The sequence below is a fragment of the Rhinolophus sinicus genome, linkage group LG06 (assembly GCF_036562045.2).
Source record: "Rhinolophus sinicus isolate RSC01 linkage group LG06, ASM3656204v1, whole genome shotgun sequence".
Taxonomy (NCBI): Eukaryota; Metazoa; Chordata; class Mammalia; order Chiroptera; family Rhinolophidae; genus Rhinolophus; species Rhinolophus sinicus.
The window spans coordinates 166,000,672-166,022,508 of record NC_133756.1 but is presented as its reverse complement, the minus strand read 5'-3'; the positions used below and the strand labels follow the sequence as shown (position 1 = coordinate 166,022,508).

The 21,837-nt window shown below is 63.5% G+C and overlaps 1 protein-coding gene across 2 annotated transcripts; it reads right to left on the bottom strand.

Moving 5' to 3' along the window:
- Window positions 1–1,687: 1,687 nt before the first annotated feature.
- CHID1 (chitinase domain containing 1) lies at window positions 1,688–18,268 on the bottom strand. Of its 2 annotated transcripts, XM_019714800.2 has the most exons (13): window positions 18,130–18,268; window positions 14,009–14,162; window positions 13,359–13,508; window positions 12,991–13,123; window positions 12,405–12,449; window positions 11,580–11,686; window positions 11,285–11,346; window positions 9,987–10,079; window positions 6,939–7,040; window positions 6,246–6,401; window positions 2,312–2,392; window positions 2,049–2,091; window positions 1,688–1,834 (listed from the first exon to the last, which is right to left on the bottom strand). In XM_019714800.2, the coding sequence occupies exons 2-13, from the start codon at window positions 14,126–14,128 to the stop codon at window positions 1,736–1,738; spliced, it is 1,191 nt and encodes a 396-aa protein (XP_019570359.2). In that variant the 5' UTR covers window positions 14,129–14,162; window positions 18,130–18,268; the 3' UTR covers window positions 1,688–1,735. The 2 variants fall into 2 exon arrangements, with proteins under 2 accessions (XP_019570359.2, XP_074193053.1); XM_074336952.1 differs by lacking the exons at window positions 1,688–1,834; window positions 2,049–2,091; window positions 2,312–2,392 and adding an exon at window positions 3,259–3,525.
- Window positions 18,269–21,837: the final 3,569 nt, after the last annotated feature.

Here is a 21,837-nt window from a genome sequence, read left to right as displayed (position 1 = left end):
CTAACCCCCCCACCCCAGACTTCCCTCCGGCCTGTGCCCAGGCCCCCAGGCCTGGGGTAGGGGAGACCCTGAGCTCCCCCCTTGCTCGCTTGTCCCCGGGGGACTTGCAGACACACACGCCTCGCTCGCAGCCCCTAGTGGTGACTCGGGCTCCAGGCACTGTGTCCAGCCCTGACTCAACCTCCCCCAGGGCCAAGCTGCACAGGGGAGCCATCCCTCAGTGCCGACCCCCCGTCGTGGGTGCCTCTGGGTCTAGCCCCAGGACCCATCCCAGCTCCCCGAGTCTTCCAAACCCCAAGGTTAGGAGCCCCCCCCATCCAGCATCCCATTACCTGTCTGGCTCCCTGTACACCAACACGTCACACTGCCGGCTGCCCAGCTCCTGTACAGACTTCCAGATACCAGAACCCAGGGCCCTGCCCCCGAAGTGGTGGCCTCACCCCTCCCCTCCTGCCCGGGCCTTTGAAGCTAGGGGGACTGGTCCCTGCCCACAGCCAGGTGGCCAACTGGGGCCAACGGCTCAGGGAGACGGGCCAGCCCAGGGGGCTCTGTACAGTGGTCCCACACGCCAGTCAGCATCCACACCCACCAATCCACATGCAGACAGGCACACGTGTGCACACCCACCCACACCCAACCATCCTTCTATTCAGGCCCAGCCCCACCCCCACCCCCACCCCCACCCTGGGGCCCAGGTCTGTTTCCCAGAACCAACGGGCTGTTCTACCCCCACCCCCACCCCAAGAGCAGGCCTAGGTGGGGGCAGTTTGCAGGGCCTGTCTGACCCTCCAGCATGGCAGGAGTGGGGTGCCCAGGCCGCCCTCCCAGCAGGGCTGGTTTCTGCCGTGGGCCCCGAGGCTGACCTGCTGCCTCAAGCAGTACTTCCTCAGGGCAGGGCGGCTCCTTGAGGGACTGGGGGCCCAGACAGGCCAACCAAGGACAGACAGCGGTCCCCTTTCACGTCCCACAGTAGAAGGGAAACATGGCCCCTGCCCCAGGACTCCCAGCTTGGGACCCCAAGTACCCATGCACAGTGCCAGGCCCTGCGTGAGTGTGCTGACAGCCGGGCACTGAGAACTGCTGGGCGGGCAGGGGGGCCGGAGGCCAGCTGTCCTTGGGCTGCGCGCAATCTGAGTGTTTCCCAGTGTTTCATCCCAGGAGTGTGGCTATGCCCATGGGTGGTAGAACGAGCCAGCGTGCTGTCATTTCATGGTGGCCACAACCATGGCACCGACAGGCTCCCGGGGGTCCAGGGCCCAGAGCTGGCCTCTCAGCCTGGTTTCTGCATGGGCCCCACACCTGCGCCTTGGGGCACTTGGCAGGCTAGTTTGCAGCTTGTCTGGGCAGGCGAGCCAGCGTGGGCAGTGGGAGGCCGGGGCCCCTTTGTGTGGCTCTGGGGTGCGGAGCCGCCTCTGCCAGGGTCCAGTGTGAGAGCCTGTGCTGTCCCAGAGCTCCCAAACCCACAACAAACCAGAGGCCGTGTGGAGTGGTAGACGCCCGGCCACCCTTTGGGGCGGGGCCGTGGGTTCTGCCCCCACTTGAGCGACAGCAGGCAGTGAGGCTGGTGGAAGCGGCCTGTGTTGTAGGGGTGCCCTGGGCCAGGGCTGTCTCCCCACATCACTGGTCACTGCTGAGCTGGGGGTCCCAGGACACCTCTGCCCCTCCCGAAGACTGTAGCAGACATGGCCAGGAAGAGAGAAGCGTCTGTATTTCGCATGTCTGCTCCGGGGTGGGCCTACAGCAGATCATAGAAGTAATCGAGGCCCTGGCCCAGCTCCCAGATGGATAGCCCAACGCCCAGCTCCCTGGCCAGCTCCAGCCGCACCTGCAGGGACTGAAGATGGAGGGGACCTTGGTCTCTGTTGTCCCCACGGCAGCCCCTGGTGGCCTGCCCACCACCCAAAACGTGCCCAGGTCTGAGCCCCTTGTCCCTGGGGGTCCCTGGTGTTGCTGATCCCCTCTGCCCACCTGGGCCCCACTGAGGGCACAGGTCATTGTGTGTGGGGGGGCCTGCTCCCATCCCCAGACCAGGTTGGGCCCACACGTACCTTCAGAGTCGGGTAGAACATGATGTGTCTCCCACCACGGCTTCTGTAAGACAGGGCCACCATCTGCTTCCACCCCTGGCCCCTTTGACCCCCCGCCACCCCGGCCCAGGTCTCAGGTCTGCTCACAAAAGCCAGGCCGGCCCTCGGCAGAGGTCGAGCTAGTGGCCGGGGAGCCCTGGCCAGCCCCCACTCCTGTTCACTGCCCCCCCCACTCCCACTTAGTGCCCCCACTCTCGCCCCAGGGCCTTGACCCGGACACTCACTTCTTGTACTCGAAATAGTGTTCCGCGGCCTGGCTGTCCCACACCATCTGTGGCCTGTGCTCCTTCAGCGTCTGGATGTACCTGGGGAGCGGGCTGTGAGTGGGGAGCCCCCGAGGCCTGGCCCGCAGCCCCAACACCTGGAGGGGGTGAGGCCACTGGCGGCAGTAGGACTCGGGGCCATCGGCCCGTGATGTCCAGGGAGCGCCAGCAATTCGCCTGGCTGTGGGGGAGGGCCACGCGTGCACCCTGGACTCAAGGAAGTGCCAGGAAGCAGGACCATGGGGCAGGGCCTGGGACACTGGGTGCCTCACAGCCTGGATGGGGGACAGACACCCACAGGCTCCTGAGATCGGAACAGACACCAGCAGCGTGTCCCAGCTCGTGACTCTGGGTTGGCACCGCCGGCACTGGGCATCCTGAGTGAACCTCATGCTGTGACACCCTGAGCCCCTGTCCAGGCAGGTGAGTGAAGGCCCCTGCTGGGTGGGCGGGGCGGACCGGCTGGGGACTGCTTGGCGAGCAGGGTGACAAGGACAAGTGGTGCGATTGTGGGAGGGGCAGGGGCAAGCTGCAGGCCCCCCGCCCGCCTCTCAGGGGACAGCAGGCCAGTGGCCCTCACCTGCCTGCCCTGCTCACTGTGAACGTGGCTGCCCCAGGCCTGTAGCAGGCCCTTCCTCACTGCCAGAGCCAATGGTTTGAGACCAGCTCACACAGAGGACAGCTGGGTCCCCGAGGTGTGCAGGGCCAGGAGACGGGGGTTCAGGCGCACCCAGGCTCCTAAGGCACAACGTCCCGGGTCTCTGCCACCCTCCCTGGCAAGAGGCATGGCCGGGCTGAGGAGGGAGGGGAGGCGGTGGCCGCAGGGGCCTTGCTGCTCTGGGTTGCTCACAAGGACATGTGCGGGAACCGGGGGGTGGGGCCTGACAGCACCCGGGGATCTGAAGCAGCCATGGTCAGCCACTCCACAGGCACAGGAAACATCCAGGGGCCCAGTGGGTCTGCTCCCTGGGGGCCTGGGGCAGAACCGTACCCGACCTTGGACTGAAGTGCCTCTCATGCCGTCCAGTGCCTGCTAAGCGGCTCTGAGAAGTCTGGGTTGTGGGGGCGGCACTCCGACCCAGCCTGTCCCTGAGCCCCTGGTCCCATTCCGGATGGTGGCAGGTGTCCAGGCGGGGGTGGCCCTGGGCCCTCGGGGAGCTCTGGCCACACTCCTCCTGTGGGGGGGACCTCTGTGGTCACCCCTCAAAATCTGCTGCCTGCTGGAGTGGCTGCAGGGTGGGAGTCAGCCAAGAATGGGGTCTTTGTTGGGGCTGAGCCACGACCCAAAAGCATCGGGTCCCTCCATGTGGGAGGCCCCGGCCCGGCTGGCAGCACCTCATGGGGACACACACAACCCCACACTTGGCTGAGCACAGCCCTGGGGACACAGAAGTGAGTGGGTGTGAGCCCTGGCTGGCGCAAGGGGTCCCACTGTGAGGGTGACAACTGTGCAGACACCTGGCACTGCCAGGCGGCTCTGGGGGGAACAGCAGGGCTGAGGGACAGGGTGGGCACAGCCAGAAGGGAGGAAGCGGAAGGCAAGGGGAGGAAGCACTGACACACATGGGCCAGGGGACGGGAGAAGCGATGGGGCTACTGTAGGAACAAGGGCTATGCCCTCCCCTAAATTCCCTGCAATGTCTGCCATCCCCAGGCTCACACAGGGCTCACGCCATGTGGTGGGGCTCACTGGTGCGCCCATCACCCCACTCTGTGCTCCCTTCATTTACACAGGGAGTCACTGTCAGCCGATGCCATCTGTGACCATGCAGCCCTCGCCCCCACGGTCCTCAGTGCATCTCCCCACTCATAGAGGGAAGAGACATCCCTCCTGACCCCCCAGCTCTGTGCACCCCCCTCCGTGGCCCCCTTGTCCGCCCAATCGCAGACCCCAGGGACGACGCTGTGGTGTGTCTCACTGCCACACAGCAGGAAGACCCCATCACCATGAATCTGGCCATGTGGAGCCTGTATGCCCCCCACACCTCATCTGGAGCACCAGGTTCAAGGACCCCTCATGCAGAGGCAGACAGGAGCCCGGCCCCCTCCCTGGGGCCCCCACACCCAGTGAAGCTGGAGGATTGCGTCCCCCAATGTGATGGGGTGCCGCCCTCAGGCTATGGGGACGGAGAGGAGCGGAGCTCCTGGGGGACTAAAGCCAGGCAGGTGGTAAGCCCTTTGGGGCACCATCAGCCACCCTCGTCCACTCTGATCCCGCCAGGGTACAAGCACATGGGGGCAGCCTATGCCCTCTGGGACCTCGCGGTCCCGAAATGGCCTGGGGAAGCTGGGGGACGAGGAGCTGCCACAGTGCCTGGGGGCTGCTGAGGGGCGCAGCGGCCGGTGGGCTCTCCAGCTCAGGTGACCAGTGGCCCTTGGTGGTGGGACAAGGGGACCCTGGGCCAGCCCCACACCATGACACTCCCCAGAGGCAAGATGTGACTCCACTGGCTCCGAAAACCCCGGGCTGACCCTGTGTGCCTGTCACAGGCCTGTCCTCAGCATCAATGCAGGACAAACGCACGACCCCACGTGTCAGCCCTGCCCACTCTGCTGTTTCCTCTGGCCCCAGGGAGGCCCTGTTGGGTGGGCAGCATCTGCTCCTACAGGATACAGAGGGCAGCTTGTCCCTGACAGGCAGCCTGGCCACTCCCTGGGCCCCGCCCCACCCCCTACCACCTGCTCCTCCTCCCTGTCAGTGAAGGGCATGACGCCAGTGGGCACCAGGCACCTGCCCAGCCCCCTACCCGGCTGGCATGCCGTGTCCCTGGCGGTGAGCAGGGCTGCCTGTGGGTGACCCCCAGACTCCCTGGAACTGCAGTTCCTGGACACGCTCACTGACAGGACAGCTCTCGAGAGCAGCAGCGCTCACATGGCTTCCGAGGTCGGGGAGACCGGGCTGCCCAGCGCCCAGCCAGGCGGGAGGCACACCCAGCACCTGAGCAGGGCACAGGCCCCGAGGCCTGGACAGGACCTCGGGAAGGAGCCACCAGCTGACGGGCCCCAGCAGGGACCGGTGTGGGAGCCCTGGCAGGACATGGAGCAGCTAGTCCAGCTGAACACACGTGCAGAGCTTACGAGCGACACAGAGGTGAGAGGAGACCTAAAACAAGCCAAGGGCCCCCTTGTGAGGGAAAAGGCCCCCGTGGGTTGACAGCAGGCGGGACACAGCGGGAAACGGCCACTGAGCATGAAAACGGCAACAAAACTCGAAAAGAAAGCAGTGTCGAAGAAAACAGCAGACGCGCCTGTGAACTGCGTACAAACCCACCTAGACGCACCCGAGAGCCTGGAGAGGAGGGGAGAGTGAGAGGCAGGAAAATAACCTGAAGTGTGAACCCCCAGACCCAAAAAGGTCAGGGAAACCAGGGGCACCACCCGGAAGCACACGCAGGCCCCTCATCACCGACTGAGGCGGGCGCTGGGGTCACCCACGTGGGCAGAGCGTGCAGCTGGATGGGCAAAGCGACCTCTTCAAAGTGCTGGGAAGAAAGCTGACAACCCAACCAAAGATCCTTGAAAACAGCAGTGCAATAAAGCTAAAGCCCTACAGCAGCAGAGCCCAAGGCGCAGACGGAGGCAGAGGCCTGGACCCACACAAGGACCCAAGCCCCCAGACGGCAGCTCTGAGGGTGGTCCTGCCTCCAGCCAGGCCCACATGCCACTGGCATGGCAAAGGTGGTCCACCCACCCGCTGACGGGGAAGCACTAGGGGTGTCACAGCTCTGTGGCCCCACCTCAAGAGGCTCTGTCCCCAGTGCCCAGCACACCCACGCCAAGCCTTGTCCCTGCCCCACCCATCACCTCTGGAAGACTCGCAGACACACTGGAAAAGGCCGCAGGCGGAAGAGGGCAGCACAGAAGTGAGGCCTCCTTGTGGGGGGTGCCGGCTCACCTGGCCCCAACGACGGGTTCGCGGCCGCCCCTGGAGGCCGAGTAGTCGGAGCCGTAGAAGTTGAGCCCCAGGAGGATCTTGCTTCGCCACTGGGCCTTGGGATCTAGCACCTGCACACAGGCTCTCACCCAGGACAGCGGCGCATTGGGGCCAGGCCTGCAGTGCGAGGGAGCGTAGGCGTCAGCGGCTGGTAGAGGTGCCCACACTGGGGCAGGGCTGAGTTGTGGGGAGGGAGCGCTCCTGGGGATGTATGTTTGCTTGACCCAGGCCTCCTCGGGGAGCAGGGGCTCAGGTCAGGGTGCGGGCTGCCGCGGAGCTCAGGTCGGGGTGAGGGCAGCAACGGGGCTCAAGTTGGGGCGAGGGCAGCAGTGGGGCATGCCACACCGAGGCTCTCCGGGGCAGTAACCCCACCCACAGGAGCACCGTCTCCTCGGCAGCATGGTGGGCCTGGTGCCAGCGGCCACCCCTCAGTGTCTAGGCCCTGTAGGGGTGGCTAGACACGGGCTCGCATTCCCATAGGGGCTGCCCGCTACTGTTTGTCACACGCCCCCTAAGTGAAAAGGCTGCCCAGTGCAGGGCCAACCGTGGGCCTCAGGGAATAAGGGACCAAGCCCTCCATGTCCCTGGCCCTGAGCAGGCGGGCAGGCACCGCGTCTGGCGGAGCTGCGGCACCCAGGGCCCGGGCTTACTCACTGCTGCGCGGTGGGGTAGTCGTAGGTCATGAGGCTGACGCCGTCCAGCACGGGCGCCAGCTGCTCCCACTGCTTGACCGTGAACGTGCCCAGCTGGTCTGTTCTGCACAGGACAAGCAGCCACCATGGCCTTTAGCCTGCCCCGCCCCAGCTGACACCTGGCCCACGAGGACAGCAGCTAGCTATGGGGGACCCACGCTCACACCCCTTCCTCGCTCCCCTCCAGGACCTCAGGTTACTTTCCCTGGAAATAACTCAGCACTCGGTTACAGGGAATGGCCTGCACTTGGTCAGGGCCACTCCAGGAGCAGGGGTGGGGCTGCGAGGTCCACTGGGTGGCTTCTAGGGCCCGTCCCTGCCCAGCCCCCCAGCCCTCTGCCCCTCCTGCTTTGCCCCACCTGGTAGACACTTCCTTCCTCCATCACCCCAACTAGCCACTGTCCCTGGGCTCCACTGTGGGGTGGCCCCCTCCTGGGGACCTCACCTTGCAAGGTGCCGAGTGCCCACCCCCTGAGAATCCCCTACCGCTTCCTCAATCCTAACCTCCTTCAGCCCGGTCCCTCCACATGGCCTCACGCTCTACCTCCCTCTCCCCCCAGACACCACAAAACTGCCTGCCCCCAACAGCCCTGGTCGGGGCCTAAGATGTGGCAGGCAGGAGGCCTGCCCATTATTGGGGTGCCCACATCAGCTCCCCACAGGCCCAGTCATCCAAGCCCCCAGCCAGCTGTCACCTGCTCAGCCCTGTGGCTCCTGCTCTACCTGCCCCACAGGGCTCAGAGTGAACCCATCGGCCTACAGGCCCACGCCCGCTCCCCCCTGGCCAGCAGCACCCCTCAGCCCTCCAACTTGGACTTCACCTGTCCACCAGCACTGCCACCCTCCATCCTGCCCCACATTCACAGGTGGCCTGTGCCACTGCTCCCAGGGGGACCCCCACCCCACTCATCACTTTCCTGACCAAGAAACCCCAGGGGCAACTGGAGGAAATGGGGCAGCCCACATCAGGGTGGACATCTGCCTGTGAGGACACCCCGGATGGCACCGGCAGCAGGGACAGTGAGCGGGGCTGGGCCACCGAGTGCGGGGACGGGGATAAGGAAAGCGTGGCCACCGAGTGTGGGGACCGGGATAAGGAAAGCGCGGCCACCGAGTGCGGGGACCGGGATAAGGAAAGCGCGGCCACCGAGTGCGGGGACCGGGATAAGGAAAGCGCGGCCACCGAGTGCGGGGACCGGGATAAGGAAAGCGCGGCCACCGAGTGCGGGGACCGGGATAAGGAAAGCGCGGCCACCGAGTGCGGGGACCGGGATAAGGAAAGCGCGGCCACCGAGTGTGGGGACCGGGATAAGGAAAGCGCGGCCACCGGGACCAGGAAAGCGCCACCGGGGACCGATAAGGAAAGCGCGCCACCGAGGGGACCGATAGGAAAGCGCGCCACCGGGGACGATAGGAAAGCGCGCCACCGAGGGACCGATAGGAAAGCGCGGCCACCGAGTGCGGGGACCGGGATAAGGAAAGCGCGGCCACCGAGTGTGGGGACCGGGATAAGGAAAGCGCGGCCACCGAGTGTGGGGACTGGGATAAGGAAAGCGCGGCCACCGAGTGTGGGGACCGGGATAAGGACAAGCTCCAATAACAGACAAACTCCCGGGGCACCGCCAGCTAGGCCCTGCCCCCAAAGGCACATAGGCCACTCATGGCAAAGGTCCCTCCCCCGGGCACCCCGGGATTGCATGCAGAGGGAGCGTCCTGCCTTAGTGGCTGCAGGGTGAGCAGCCAGCCCCAGCTCACAGGTCCACTTCCTGCCAAGGTGCCGGGAGCTGGGTGTGAAGGTTCCCGGGCAGAGGTTGGCCCCTCCAGGGGCATCTGCACACTCACTCCCCCTACCCTCCAGCAGCTGCGAGGCTGAGAGTGGACGGCCGCACTCAGAGGGGGCTGCAGGCCGGGACTGGCTGCAGCGGCAGCACGGGGCAGCTGCCCGCCCACTGAACCATCCGGAGGGACCAGCAGCCCGGGACCGGGTGCCAGTCCAGGAGCGCCTGCCACCCGGCCTTCCCAGAGCACTGGCTCCTCTTCTCCTCCCAGGCCTGGCTCTGACCCTGGAAGCCACAGGATCCCATCAGACATGTGCACGGCACACGCAAACACGCGTGGATGTGTGTGGCAGGAAGCGCACACAGACAGGACTCCGGCTGGGCTCCCTCCAGGCTCAGCTCCAGGACGGGTGCTGGCTGTGGACACAGGTGTGACGCCCGCCTGCAGCCCACCACTGAGCTGAGGACGTGTGGGCAGGAAACTTGGGCGAGTCTTCTGCCCAGGTTGTGCTAAGGGTCCGAGGTCTCTGGTGATGTGTGGGGGGCCCCATGGGGCATAGGAGCCGAGCACAGGGGGCAGACGGCCAGGCGCACAGTCCTCAGGGAACAGCACCTGATTTACAGACGTCTGTCAACTGCCCCTTTGGTGTGGGTCCGTCAGCCTGTGACCGGGACATCGCTGGCCCGAGGTGTTTCTAACCTGGTCCCCCTGGGAGCAGGTGGAGGCCGGGCAGAGCTCCCAGCAGGCCTGTCCGGGGCCTGTGTGGCCCCCTTGCCACCACTGCTCTGCCTCTCCACCCTGGGTCTGGCCTTGGCCCTCACAGCATGAAGCGCAGTCTCTTTGGTGCTCAGTACAGGGCGTGATGCCCCCGGCAAGGGGGACATGGGAGTCAGACTGCCCGGGAATCCCCCCACTCTGTCCTGCGGGTTCTGGAAGAGGCTCGAAGGGCCTGGGGGGACGGGAGCAGTGACAAAGCAGCCAGCCCTGACCTTCTGAGGACCCAGCAGGTGTGGTTTGGCCGTGGAGCTCCAGGCCTCGCTTGAGCGAGTGGAAGTGAGTCTGAAGGACTCCGGTTCTCAACCTAAAAGAATTTCCTGTCTTGCCACGTGAAGGCACAGGGTCGCAGCCTGGTGTTCACGCTTGCGCGTGCAGTGGCCACAGCATCTGCCCGGAGGGGCTGGGTGCCACCCAGGCAGGCCCCCCCCCCCGCCCCAAGCGATTGTGCACTTACCCGGGAATGACGGCCGGTGGGATGACCAGGATGGCCAGGAGCCGGGCCTGGTGCAGCGCCTCGGTCACGTGGGTGAGCATGTGGATGAGGCCACTGGGAGGCAAAGGCGGAGGGCTCAGCAGACCGCCGGCGGGCACTTCCCGCCTGGAGGCACGGCTGCGGCACCCCAACAGCACACAAGGGAGCACTGGGGCAGATGGTGGACCCGGGGGCTGTGCCGCACCCCGACGTGCCCCAGGACCAGGACTTGTGCCCCAAGGAGCCAGACCCACTGCCCAGCTCCCTCGTGCAGCCACCCCCTGGCCTGGCAGCCACCCGGAACAGCCCCAGGCAGGGGCACAGAAACGGGGCAGCCTGTGCTGGGACCCACAGATGGGGCACCTGGGGGTGGGCACTGTGCATGTCCCTCCACTTGAATCTGGACATGGGGAGGGGGGTCTCAGTGGGCCAACAGGTGGGGGGGGCTGAGGAGGTGGTGTCACGGGCTCCTCTGGCCCCTGAAGTATGGGAGGTGGCAGTGTGTGAGCCAGCTGGCAGCGTGCCCAGCAGGAAGACCAGCTTGGCCCCTGGCATGGCCAGGGAACACCTGTCAGGATGCCCCCAGCCCCATGGGTAGTGTGCTGGTTCCATGAGCCTTGGCCCTGCTGATGGCAGGTTTCTGGACAGCGCACCTATGCACCCACTCTGGCCTGGCCCCACTGTCACTGTGCATGGGGGGCCAAGCCCAGTGACCCTCACAGCCTCTCATGAGCCACCCATCTGGAGAGCGGGTGCTGAGCCCAACACCCCCGCAGTGCATCGGAGGGGCGGAAGCACCGGACTGGACTGACACTGGCAGGACGACCAGCCCAAATGCCAGGCCCAGGTCCCACGTAGCTCCAGTGTGAGGGCGGGCCGGCCACTGCCTGTTCCCGAGGCTGGGTTCTCTCCATGAGGCCGAGATGGGGACTGGTGTGTGCAGACGTTGGACCACGGTGGCTTGTCAGGGTCCCCCACTGGGCCCAAGCTCAGCGGTTGCCTCCCACACGAGGCGGCGGCTCTGGCTGGGGGCCGTCCGCGCACGCCCAAGAGAGCACCCACCCTAGGCCAGCACTGACTGCCAGAGCGGTCAGGCTCCGCTGCCCTCAGCATCTGTCCCTGTCACACTTCCTGGTCTTTGGGACTGCCTGAGGACTGGCTGTGAGAAGGGGGGAGCGGTTGTGTGCCCTGAGGAGCCCACACCCAGTGAGGTGTCTGCTAGCACAGGGTCCTGGGGCCACGCGTGTCACTGTGTGCAGACATGGGGGCCACTCACTCACATATGCTCCTGGCCGGGCAGCTGGCCCCAGACCTCCACCACGAAGCCGTCAAAATGCTGGCTCTGAAAGGACCGGGACAGTGAGGGGCTCCAGTGAACCAGGTGCGATGATGGCAGGCCGACACGGAGCCCCTCTCTGAAGGGAGCAGCACGGGTGTCTCCACAGAACCAGCAGCACAGAGGCCAGGGCTCCTGTGCGCCTCGCCACACCCTGGTTCCTGCAGCCAGCACTGGACAGCTGGGCTGGGTCCCCTCCCAGGCAGCCCGTGCCAGCCATGCGGAGCACCAGGCCTCACCTTGGCGACCTGGACCATGGTCTTGCTGAGTTCTTCTATCTCGTCCTCGCTGTCCCAGACGCTGCGGAAGTCCTCGTGAGACCAGCCCTCAAACAGGAGCCGAGGCACTGGGGACAGATCCATGAGGCACTGTGACCCTCCTGTCCTCCGCCCACATCATGGTGCCCATGGCCCCTAGAGCTAAATGACCACACAGGCGGGTACCCAGCGTGGTCATCCCAGCAACACATGGCCTGGTGAGGGAGGGGCTCTGGGGTCGGGGACCCCTTTGTGTCCTCACGCTGCTTCCCGACGGCCCAGACCCCACTCGTCCCAGTTCTCTGCTGTCTGGCCCCCGCTGGACCATCCTCCTCCCGTCAACACCACATGCAGGCCCCCTCCCGGCCCCACCCCCATGGCTCCTCCTGCTCCCAGCCTGCCTCCCCCACTCCCCAGACCCCGCTGACCCCGCTGCACTTTAGGACTTTGGGACAGTATCCCTCCCTCGCCAGCTGTGAGCTCCAGAACTCTCAGGCTTGGCCCAGGGCCCTCGATAAATGCTCATGGATGAATGAAGAAAAACTGGGGGGACGAGTGCACAACAAAGGAGGCACTGGCCTTGGGGGGCTGAGCTGGGTGGGCGCGAGGGCACAGGACCCAGCTGGACCGAGGGCCATCAGCGCCAGGCTGGGGGCTGGCCTTGTTTCTGAGCGGTCGGGGGGTGAACGATGCACTGGGCAGCACAGGCGAAGATCCAGAGGCCACGCATCCACTCACGGGGGCCAACCAGCCAGGGCTCGGCGTTGGCCTCAGCTGGGCGCCTGTCTGCCATACGCAAGGACTCACCTATGCGTAGGCCCTTGGCCTGCTTCCGGACCGTCCGCATCCACCCTGGGGGACGTGCGGAGGATGGTCAGTGAGGGACACAGCCCCACACCCACCCTGAGGCCACATGCCGGGAGAGCAGACAGAACCCATGAGCCAGGAGCCCCTCGTCCCCCCGCACAGCAGCCCTGGGCCAGGGCACCTCAGACCAGTAGCTGCAAGAGGACAAGTGGCTGCCCCGGGGCCACACCCCAAGGGGCCTGGGGCTGTTTTTTGGAGCTGAGGGGTGTCTGGAGGGCCAAGCTCCGAGGCTGCCCTCATGGCATCAGGGAGCCTCTGGGTCTCAAAATCCCACAACTGGCTGACAGCTGTGTCCTCTATGAACCCAAGAGGGGGACGGCCGTGTAAACTTGGGTATAGGCCCACAAAATGGCTGATGGGACAGCTAGGCCCTCGCTCAGCCCAGACACTGTGTGCCAACCACAGGGAGTAGGGGTGCAGGTCAATGGTCCCGTGATCACACTCACACAGACAAACTCAGATACAGACACACACACTCACTGACACACACACCCTCTGGGCCCTGGGATGAGCAGCAAGGTGAGACCTTGGTCCACGTCGTGAAGGCCCGTGACCTCAAACAGCTCACGGCCACGCCTCTTTATCTGTAGCCACACAGGCGAGATGTGCGTGAACTTGCCCCCGAAGACCTTGGCGATGTCATAGCCGTGGCTGTTCCACTGATGGCAGACGGAGGATGGCTGAGCCCACCTGCGGCTGCAGAGGGCCCAAGAGCTGCCTCTGGACACGGCACTGCAGGCCCATCTGCACCGTGCAGACGAGCCCCCAGAGGACCTGTGGCTGCTCCCACTGCTGCCCCAGCAGGCGCTTGTCCTGCTGCCCCCCCACCCCCCTCTGAGAACGCAGACCCCAGCTGCCGCCTTGCCCTGGGGCCACCCTGTGCACCCAGCTTACTGGAGTGACGTAGCCCAGGACGTCCCCAGCAACGTGCCTCTCCCGGGCCTTTGCTGCACAGTAGCTGCGATGCTCGAGGACCACGTCCTCGGCTCTGGGGTTTGTCACCACCAGACCCCGATCTTGGACAGGCTTATCTGCAAGCTGAGTCTGAAATGAAGGCACAGGGAGAAAGCCATCAGTGCCACCGTGCTCAGGTGGTGGGCAGAGCCCTCCATCCAGCCTGGTGCTGGACCAACATGGTGCCGCTGACCAGGACAGCACAGGGAAAGGCCGCCCCTGAGGCGTGGACTCTCCCTGAAGACGTGCTCTACCTCCGTGGGCAACTAGTCAGCCTGCTGACATCGCATTGCCGCGGCCAGTCCAGAACTCGACGAGGTAAGACAAATGCTGCTGTTGAAAGAAGCAGTAGGCGCATGAGGACCGACCTCTGGCCGTCATCACGGGAGACGGCCCGGTGCAGCCAGGCACATCTGCGGTCCAGCCCCGGAAGCTGCTCCCTCTGACACCATCCAGCCAGAGTGCCAGGGCGGTGCCCAGCCGGCCACACGAGGCAGCCAAGTGCCCCAGCTTCCCGGCTCACAAGCTGCGTGGGCACAAGGCCCCGGCAGGCAGGAAGGAGGCGCAATGGGTCCCCAGGCCACGCTTACCTTCTCCAACAGGGTCTTCGAGGCAGCCTTTTTGGCATCTGACTTTGACAGGGTGGTGTGGACAGAGCCACAGGCCAGAGCAAGCCAGAGTGTGCTAAGGAGCGCCTTCATGGCAGGCATGTCACAGCGGGGTCCAACCTCAGGGTCCGGGGGGCTGTAGGCAGAGCAGAGCACATGGAGACCACCAGCCGCGTGGGGCGGCCTCTGCCCACTGCACCACAGGGCCTATTGGGCTGGGCACTGGCCCGGGACTCAGGCCTGCCCTGCACCAGCTCCGATGGCCGGGATCCAGCTTCCAGCACCGCTGGGCCCTTGGTTCCTCTCACAGCTGGCCAGAAAGGGGCTTCCTGCCTCAGGGCCATCTAGGAAAATGTTGGCTCACCCTTCCCCCATCAAACCCACAGAAGTCACGGCCACGGGAGCTTTACTGCAAATGACAGAACCTGAAGAGGACGGAAGAAAACGTGGGTGCCTGTTCACGTCACGTCAGTGAGGAGGCTTTCCCAACTACTACATCAGCTGGTCGAGCTTACAGAGGAAAACGCTGATGGAGTTGACTACGTAAGAACACGAAACTTTCAATTAGGAAACAAAGAGGCAAGTAGGAAGAAATAATAAACCAGAAAAAAAATGGTGACAACATACTCGGCAGTGAGTTTCTATCCATTACTCAGCCATAACATGCCAAGAACTCTCACAAATCAAGAGTAAAAGATACTCCAATAAAAAAGTCCCACTACAAACATGAGGGACGTGAAAAGGAGTAAGACAGGGAACCCCGGAGCCCCAGAAGACAGAGCAATGGGGTGAAGAGGTTGCTTCCCGTCGTTTGCAGGGACTGGAGAAAGGGTGCCGCCTTGGCCCCGGCGGCAGCTCCCCCATTTGTTTCTGGGATGGCAAGTCGGGGAAACTTTTGGATGACAATCTGCCATCAATACTATACTTTCCCACACGTTTCTTTTCTGTCACAAACTCCGCTCCGGGGGACTTCCGTACCCGCGAGGAAGCTGCACAGAGGACCACCTGCAGGGGAACGCGAACCGGCACGGAGCCGACGGTACACAAGGGGGCGCTCGAGAGCAACGAGCGCGGTCTGACCTGCCGCTCCAGCCACGACTTCTGGCCCCACGTGCACTTTCTGATCTGCTGCCCTGGACGTTTACTAGTGGTGCAGCTCGTTGTTAGGTCCCCCCACCCGCAATTCCATGTCTTTCACTCAGGGCATCTGAATAACAAGCAGGCCCAGCGTGGCTGTCATCCTTGATGTGACTTTAAAACGTGTGGTGTGAAGAGCACATCAGCCGAGTCTCATGGCCCTGGCACATGCTCGCTCCAGACCAGCTGAGGGTGGGCATGCATGCCCCGACCAGGCAGGGCGTGCCCTGTCAGGAGGTGGCAGAGCCAGGCCCTGCATCCCTTCCTCTCGACCTGCTTCCCTGTGAAGAGTGGCACTGGCCAACCAGGGCTGGGCTGCCACTTCCCTAGGTGAGTGGGTGCCCTGGGCAATGAGCTTCCACGCTGGGACACCCATAGGGTGCCTGGAGGGGGCTGCAGACACAGCCCCAGAGCGAGCAGCCCCGAAGCCCCCTCCCTGGGAGGCACAGATGGCCTGGCCCAAGGGCTTCTGAGACAGAAGGGACACAAAGCTGCTGGGAAGGGCAGCACTCACTCAGCAGCCATGACAACTCCGAGAAGTGCGGGCGAAGGGCAGAAAGACCCATGCCCAGGACACCAGCCTCTGCCCCCTACCCCCTGCCCCTCTCAGTGACACTTTCCAGTATCAGAGCCAAGGACAGCAGCCTCTGACACCCTAGCCCAGCCCAGCCTAGTGGAGACTTGGGCTCCTGGGGCACAGCCTCAGGGCTGGGAAGGAAGGGCCCTAGGGGAGGGGGGGACTCCAGCCATGGCAGTGGCAGGCGGCCCAGAATCACCCATTGCTCCTCTGGACTCTCTGAGACTGCAGCTGCATGGGGCCGGCTCCGGGCAGCCCAGCCATCGAGAGGCTAGAAAAACACCTGACCAAATGTGTTTCCACGTGCTGCAGAGCTGAGATGAGGGCAGGAGCCACACGGTGCAGGGGCATGCTATGGGTACCCTATCTTTGGCCAGCTCCCCAAGTCCCCTCCATGACCCAGGCTTCGAGTCGGCTCTGGGGTGGAGGTCTGAGTCACGGAGCATGGACAGGAATGAGATGAAGCAGGAGGGTGCTGCCCCAGCAGCGACTGGGGTTTCGGGGGCACCCTTCCCACCCTCCGGCCTCTGCCTGCCACCCCACCTGAACACGGGTGGACAGACCCCTGTGCCTCATCCTTGACCACAGGGAAGGAAGAGGGCAGGGTGGACATGGGCCAATCTGGAAGAAGACAGATTCTGCCGGCTTCTGTGTCTGGAGAAGGGGCAACGGAAGGAGGACCAGAATGAGCAAGGCCTGTGCCCAGGTGGCCCACTCTGGGATTGCTGCGATTCCCCGAAAATAAGACCTAACCGGAAAAGAAGCCCCAGCATGATTTTTCAGGATGACATCCCCTGAACATAAGTCCTAATGCGTCTTTTGGAGCAAACCTTAATATAAGACTTGGTCTTATTTTCGGGGCAACACAGTAGGAACAGTGGCATCAAAAGCACCTAGAGTGCTGGGCTGCTCCCAGACCAGCCGTGGAACTTTCCAGACTGACTGCCTACAACCTGGTGTTGGGGGCCCTACATGTGGACTGCGTGACGTGTGAGGAGCTCATGCTGTGGTGAGGCCCTTCTCTGGGCACCTCCCTGGCTCCCCACTGTGCACTGTGGGCCACTCTTCCCGAGGCATCACGCTCTTACCAGAGTCAACTGCTGGGCTCACACACCCTGTTCCTGTGTCAAAATGTGTTTCGTCCCCACACACCAATGACCTCCTTTGGGTGGAAGGGTCCCCCACAGAGGGAGTGTGATGTGTCACCCTGAGGGCCCTGGGAAGCAGGGTCCTAGACCTGCTGTGTGACTGCTATGGCCAAGAGCCCACCACTCAAGGCTCTGAGCTCCTGGAAGGACTGTTTCAGCAGTGTGACCAAAGGGCAGTGCGTCACAGCGGTGACTTTCAGGTGTTTTCACGAAGACACAGTTAAGAAAGTTTTCCATAGCCCAGTACATGCGTGCACTTCCTGTGTGTACAAGTGTCGCACGTGTGCTCAGTGACAGCGGCCGATGGCAGCTCCCCTGCTCTGTGACGCACTGCAATTTTTCCTGTTTCATTTCCAAGACAGTGGCTGTTACCCGTCAGTTTGGTCTCGCTATTCATTGAGAAATGCTGACCGATGTGCCGAGTGTCTGTCACCAACACGGGGCTGGCCCTTGAGCCGAATTTGTCGTTAACAGGATGGCAAGTATAATGGTCACTCGTCAGAGTTCTCACTTTTGAGCACAAATCCTGGAGCCAGCTCAGTTCCTGCGGGGAGCGGGGAGCAGGCTCTTGGAAGGGAAGGTGGCGGGCAGGCAGGACATGTACTGACCACAGGCTGCGTCAGGCCGTGAGTTCTCCACAACCCCAGCCTGGGTCCTGCCGTCATGCAGAGGGGCGTGTGGACACTGTGCTAAGTCGACAGGGCGATGGAGGCAAACATGCCACCAACCCCTGTCCCCTGACTTCTCTGGGCTCAGCTCTAGTGACCTGGGAAGCGAAGGACCGGCGAGTCACCCTCCAGCGTGGGAAGCCTACTCTTTGAAGGCTGGGGGCTGAGCGAGGGGCGTCCAGCCTAGCGCACCCCAGCAAGCATGCGGTCACTGCCCCACACTCAGGCCCGGCCTCACGGCCCCTGGGGCAGGACGGCCACCTCTCCCTACCTCACTACCTGTCGCACTAAATCGTGTCGCTCTCACTGAGGTTCGTGTTCCCACACGCTCGTCCACACTGGGGCACGCACTGGGCCCCCCACCCACGTTCGCACCCACACGCTGCGGGCACCCACAACCTGTCGCACACACCCCCTCTTCCACACCCGCTCTCCCCAGCGCCGCGCCTCCTGCTCTCACACGCGCCGTCCGCCGCCCCTTCGCCGAGGGGAACTGAGGCCGCGCGAGGAGCAGGAGCAGGAGCCGGGACGCGGGACGCGGGCACCTCCCCGGCCGGCCGCCGCGGGGCTCACCTTCATGTCCCGGAGGCCGGCCGCACAAACCCCGCGCACAGCCGGAAGACGTTCGCTCGCGCCGCCGGAAGCCCCGCCCCGGGGCGCCCGCGCACGCAGTCGCAGCGCCACTCCAGCTTCCGCTCCGCCGCCGCCACGCACGGCACGCTGGGGCGGGGCGGGGACGAGGGGAGGAGCCTGGGTGGGGGCGGGGCCTGGAGACGGGTCCGGGGGCGGGTCCTAGGAGGATCGCGGGGCCACCGAGGCTGGGTCTCCATGCAGCCAGGACCCGGGGGCGTGAGGACCCCGCGCCCTCCGCGGGGTGGTGAGCTTCCCCGTGTCTGGCGCTCTGTGAGCCCCAGCTCTCCGGGGAACCGGACGCCTTTGCTGCTGCGCGGTTCCCTCTTGGGCATCGCGGCGTGTCCGGCAGGCGCTCCCCTCCTCTCGCCAGCGCTTGCCCTGCTTGGAAGCGAAGCGCCCTCTGCGACGTCTGTGCTGCAGCCACGCGGTGGTCACCAGAGGGTGCCTGGCGTGGGCGGGTGGCCGAGGGTACAGCCCAGGACTGACCTCACCCGCCTCCAAGTTCTTCTCTCTTGGACGTGGGAATCGCCTCTCCAGGCTTTCCTCCCACCCCTCTGGAGTGCGCCCCCCAGACTAGCCCTCCTCGGCCATCGCCGTGTCTCTCGGGGTGAGAGCACCTCAGCCCTCAGCTTTGATCATCATCCATTGGTCAGTGGTGTCCACACGCTGTCTGGAGCAGGGACACAAAAGCCCCACATAACCCGAGACTCAGTGCTGCCTCTGTCCTCGCCTCCAGGAATGGTGGCACCATCTTGCACATCTCACAATCTGGAACCCCCAGGGACAAACAGAATCCCTCTATCTGAGCCCCCAGCAAGACGAGTGGGGGGAGCCTCTGGGATGGACTGAATGCACACATGGCCTGCAGCTTTGATCACAAGGCGTATAGGAGTGGACAGGTCCCCCCACCCATCCCTAGCGGTTCCCAGCAGTTTCCTGCAGAAAACCCGCACAGCTGGTCCCCACCCTGCCCTGTCCGGCCAGTCCCAGGACGCACTGCTCGGCTGGTTCCCATTTCTGAGGCTTGAGAGGCTTCTGCCTGAGCTGAACTTTGTTCTCTTTCTTCCAACTCATGTTTTCTTCTTTCTCTTCCCGGTATTTCCTGCCAGCTGTCCCCACAGTCTTCGCAGAGTAGGGTTGGGTTGGTGTGTGTGCTGACGCATATCATGTACCAACTGTCAAGTGTCACTGGGCAGCTCCGAATTCCTGGCACCCAGCTCAGCCCTGAGGCATGACCTTTGGGGAAGTGACCCTAAGTCAGCAGAGCTCTGGAGGGGGCCCCAGTAAGTGACGCTGGAGGTGCTGCCAGTTGTGCAGTCCTAGGAATGCTAAGGAGACCCCTGCAAGATCACAGCTCTCCCAGTGAGAAAGGCACTTAGTCACCTTAGAGCCCGTTCAGTTCAGAGGTCTTTGGAGCTAAAGAATTGCAAAATCCGCTCAGGGCCAGCCCTGCAGACCCCAAGAGCAGATGAGGAGGGGCAGGGAGCCTGTCTGCAGTGGGCACTAGAGGGCAGACAAGGGCAGGGATAGGCCCCATGGAGCCAGGGGGCCTGCAGAGAGGAGCCTCCTGATGCCAACTGAACCCCCTCCCCCGGGGGGCCTGGGGACACCTGCCCTACCCTGGGTGCACCTGGCCAGCCGTGGGTCCCCAGCGTGAGGTTGCCTCTCCAGGACGGCCTCTATGACGTCCCTGAGTTCCTATGGGGAGCCCATTACGTGGCTGACACCGTCACAACTGTACACCTTGTGGCTGTGAGGCTGCTGGGGGCTGGCCAGTGCTCCTGGTGTGGGGCGAGAAGCGTCCCTGACTCATACATGACCTTGGGCCTCTCCTCATTTGCCGAGTTAGCAGAAGGCAAGGTCCTTCCTGGTAGGGACAACTCATGACTCCTCCTGCTTTAACAGGGCAGCCTTGGCTGGGGGTCGCCGCAAGGGCAGGGCGCAGGCCACTATCACTGACCATGTCCTATCCCTCCTGGGCCCCAAAACATTCCAGTTTAAAGGCCGGAAACCCAGGAAGAGAAATGCACATCAGGATTTCCTGCTGCTCAGCCCTCCCCATGCCCGTGGATGGAGACATCCTCCTTGGGCGCTGGGATAAGCAAAGTCCTAAGCAAGAAGGCCGAGGGAGCGGGGCACTTCACAGGCAGCGGAAGCTTCTGGATGGAGCTCCAGAGCCAGCACAGCAGATTGTCTTTCTGTGTCCCATGTGCAGGCCCCCACCAGCCCATCTGGCCTTGGCCGGAGAAGGCTGCAACTCGGGCATTGTGTGGTGCGTAGGTGTCTGGTGAGCGGTGGGCAGGAGCTGGGCCCCAGGTGGGCGTCTGTGATGGCAGGTGGCCCTGCACAGGGCTGTGTGCTTTGTGGCATCATTGAGGGGTTTTATGCTTCTCATCACTCCACAGCCGACCTTAAGAGACCCTATACCAAAGAGGAGGGGTGGGTGTGTGTCAATGAGGTCAAAGGGGCAGCACTTCATGGTGGTTGTAGTGGGGCGAATAGGGGACCCTGAAAGGTCCCCGTCCCAAGCCCCGGCACCTGTGAAGGTGACCTTATTTGGAAATAGTCCCTGCCAATGTGACTAGGGGTCCTGGGGTGAGATCATCTCGCATTTAGGGTGAGCTCTGAATCCAATGACTGGGGTCCTTATAAGAGAAAAGAGGGGCAGTTGCTACACACAGACCCACGAGATGACGGAGGCAGAATGGAGTCACTCAGCCCCAAGCCAAAGCCGCCGGCTGCCACCAGAAGCTGGAGAAGGGAGACGAGGAACAGACTCGCAGGGCCTCTGGGGGGACCAGTCCTGCCGTGTCCCACACCTTGATCTGGGACTTCTGGCTTCCAGGCTGGGAGAGAATCAATTTCTGTTGTTTTTAGGCCAGTAGTTTGTGGTGATTCGTTGTAGCAGCCCAGGACACTACTAGAGGTGCTAGAAGCGCTGAGCAGGTATTTTTAGGTATGGTTTTTCCTAAAGCTCTTTCTCTCAGGCTAATCTTAGAATGGCGTATACCCCTCAGCTCACCCTGGCTGAGCCCGTAGAGTGTGGCTGTCGGTCTGCGACGGGAGCCCTTCCCACAAGACACCCAAAACCAGGAGGCCCATTCCGTGATGGGCAGCTGGCCGGCTGCTGACGTGGCTGGTCTGGCCTTTAAAGTCAAGGGGTGTATTTTCCACAGGTAATTTAGGGAGACTGGAGGTCCTGGGTCCCAGCTCTGGGGGTGAACAAGCATTTGATCTGGGGGTGAACAGGACCTCGTGGGGGACAACAGGACTTTCCAGCCACGTCCTGTACCTCTCACCTGCTTGGCATCACTAGCTGTGCCGCTCCTGTGGCCGTGTACTGATGATTGACAGTACTTGGTACCCTTTTCGACCCTGGGGAGAGTGGCTATGAAGTGGTCTTGATGACAAGCCACAGGACATGTCATCCTGACATGCCTCAGACCTCTAGGGCCCCAGAAACTTTGATGACACAGCACTCCCGGGCACAGGGACAGGTACTAATCAGGACCTAGGCTGGCAGGATGTCACAGAGCCCCCAACCACTGTGGCGTATACACTGGCGACTTGAGGGCTGGTGGGTAGAATGCATGGCACTCACCATCATGGGCAGAAATGGAGCTCCAGCTATGGGAACCCTGTCCCAGT

Excerpts from the sequence above, each read along its gene's own strand:
- CHID1 (XM_019714800.2), bottom strand. The coding sequence starts at position 14,128 with ATGCCTGCCATGAAGGCGCTCCTTAGCACACTCTGGCTTGCTCTGGCC. Across the intron at positions 6,402-6,938 it reads GACTACCCCACCGCGCAGCA|GCCTGGCCCCAATGCGCCGC; the intron begins GTGAGTAAGCCC and ends CTCGCACTGCAG. Across the intron at positions 1,835-2,048 it reads TGTTCTACCCGACTCTGAAG|TCCCTGCAGGTGCGGCTGGA; the intron begins GTACGTGTGGGC and ends CTCCATCTTCAG.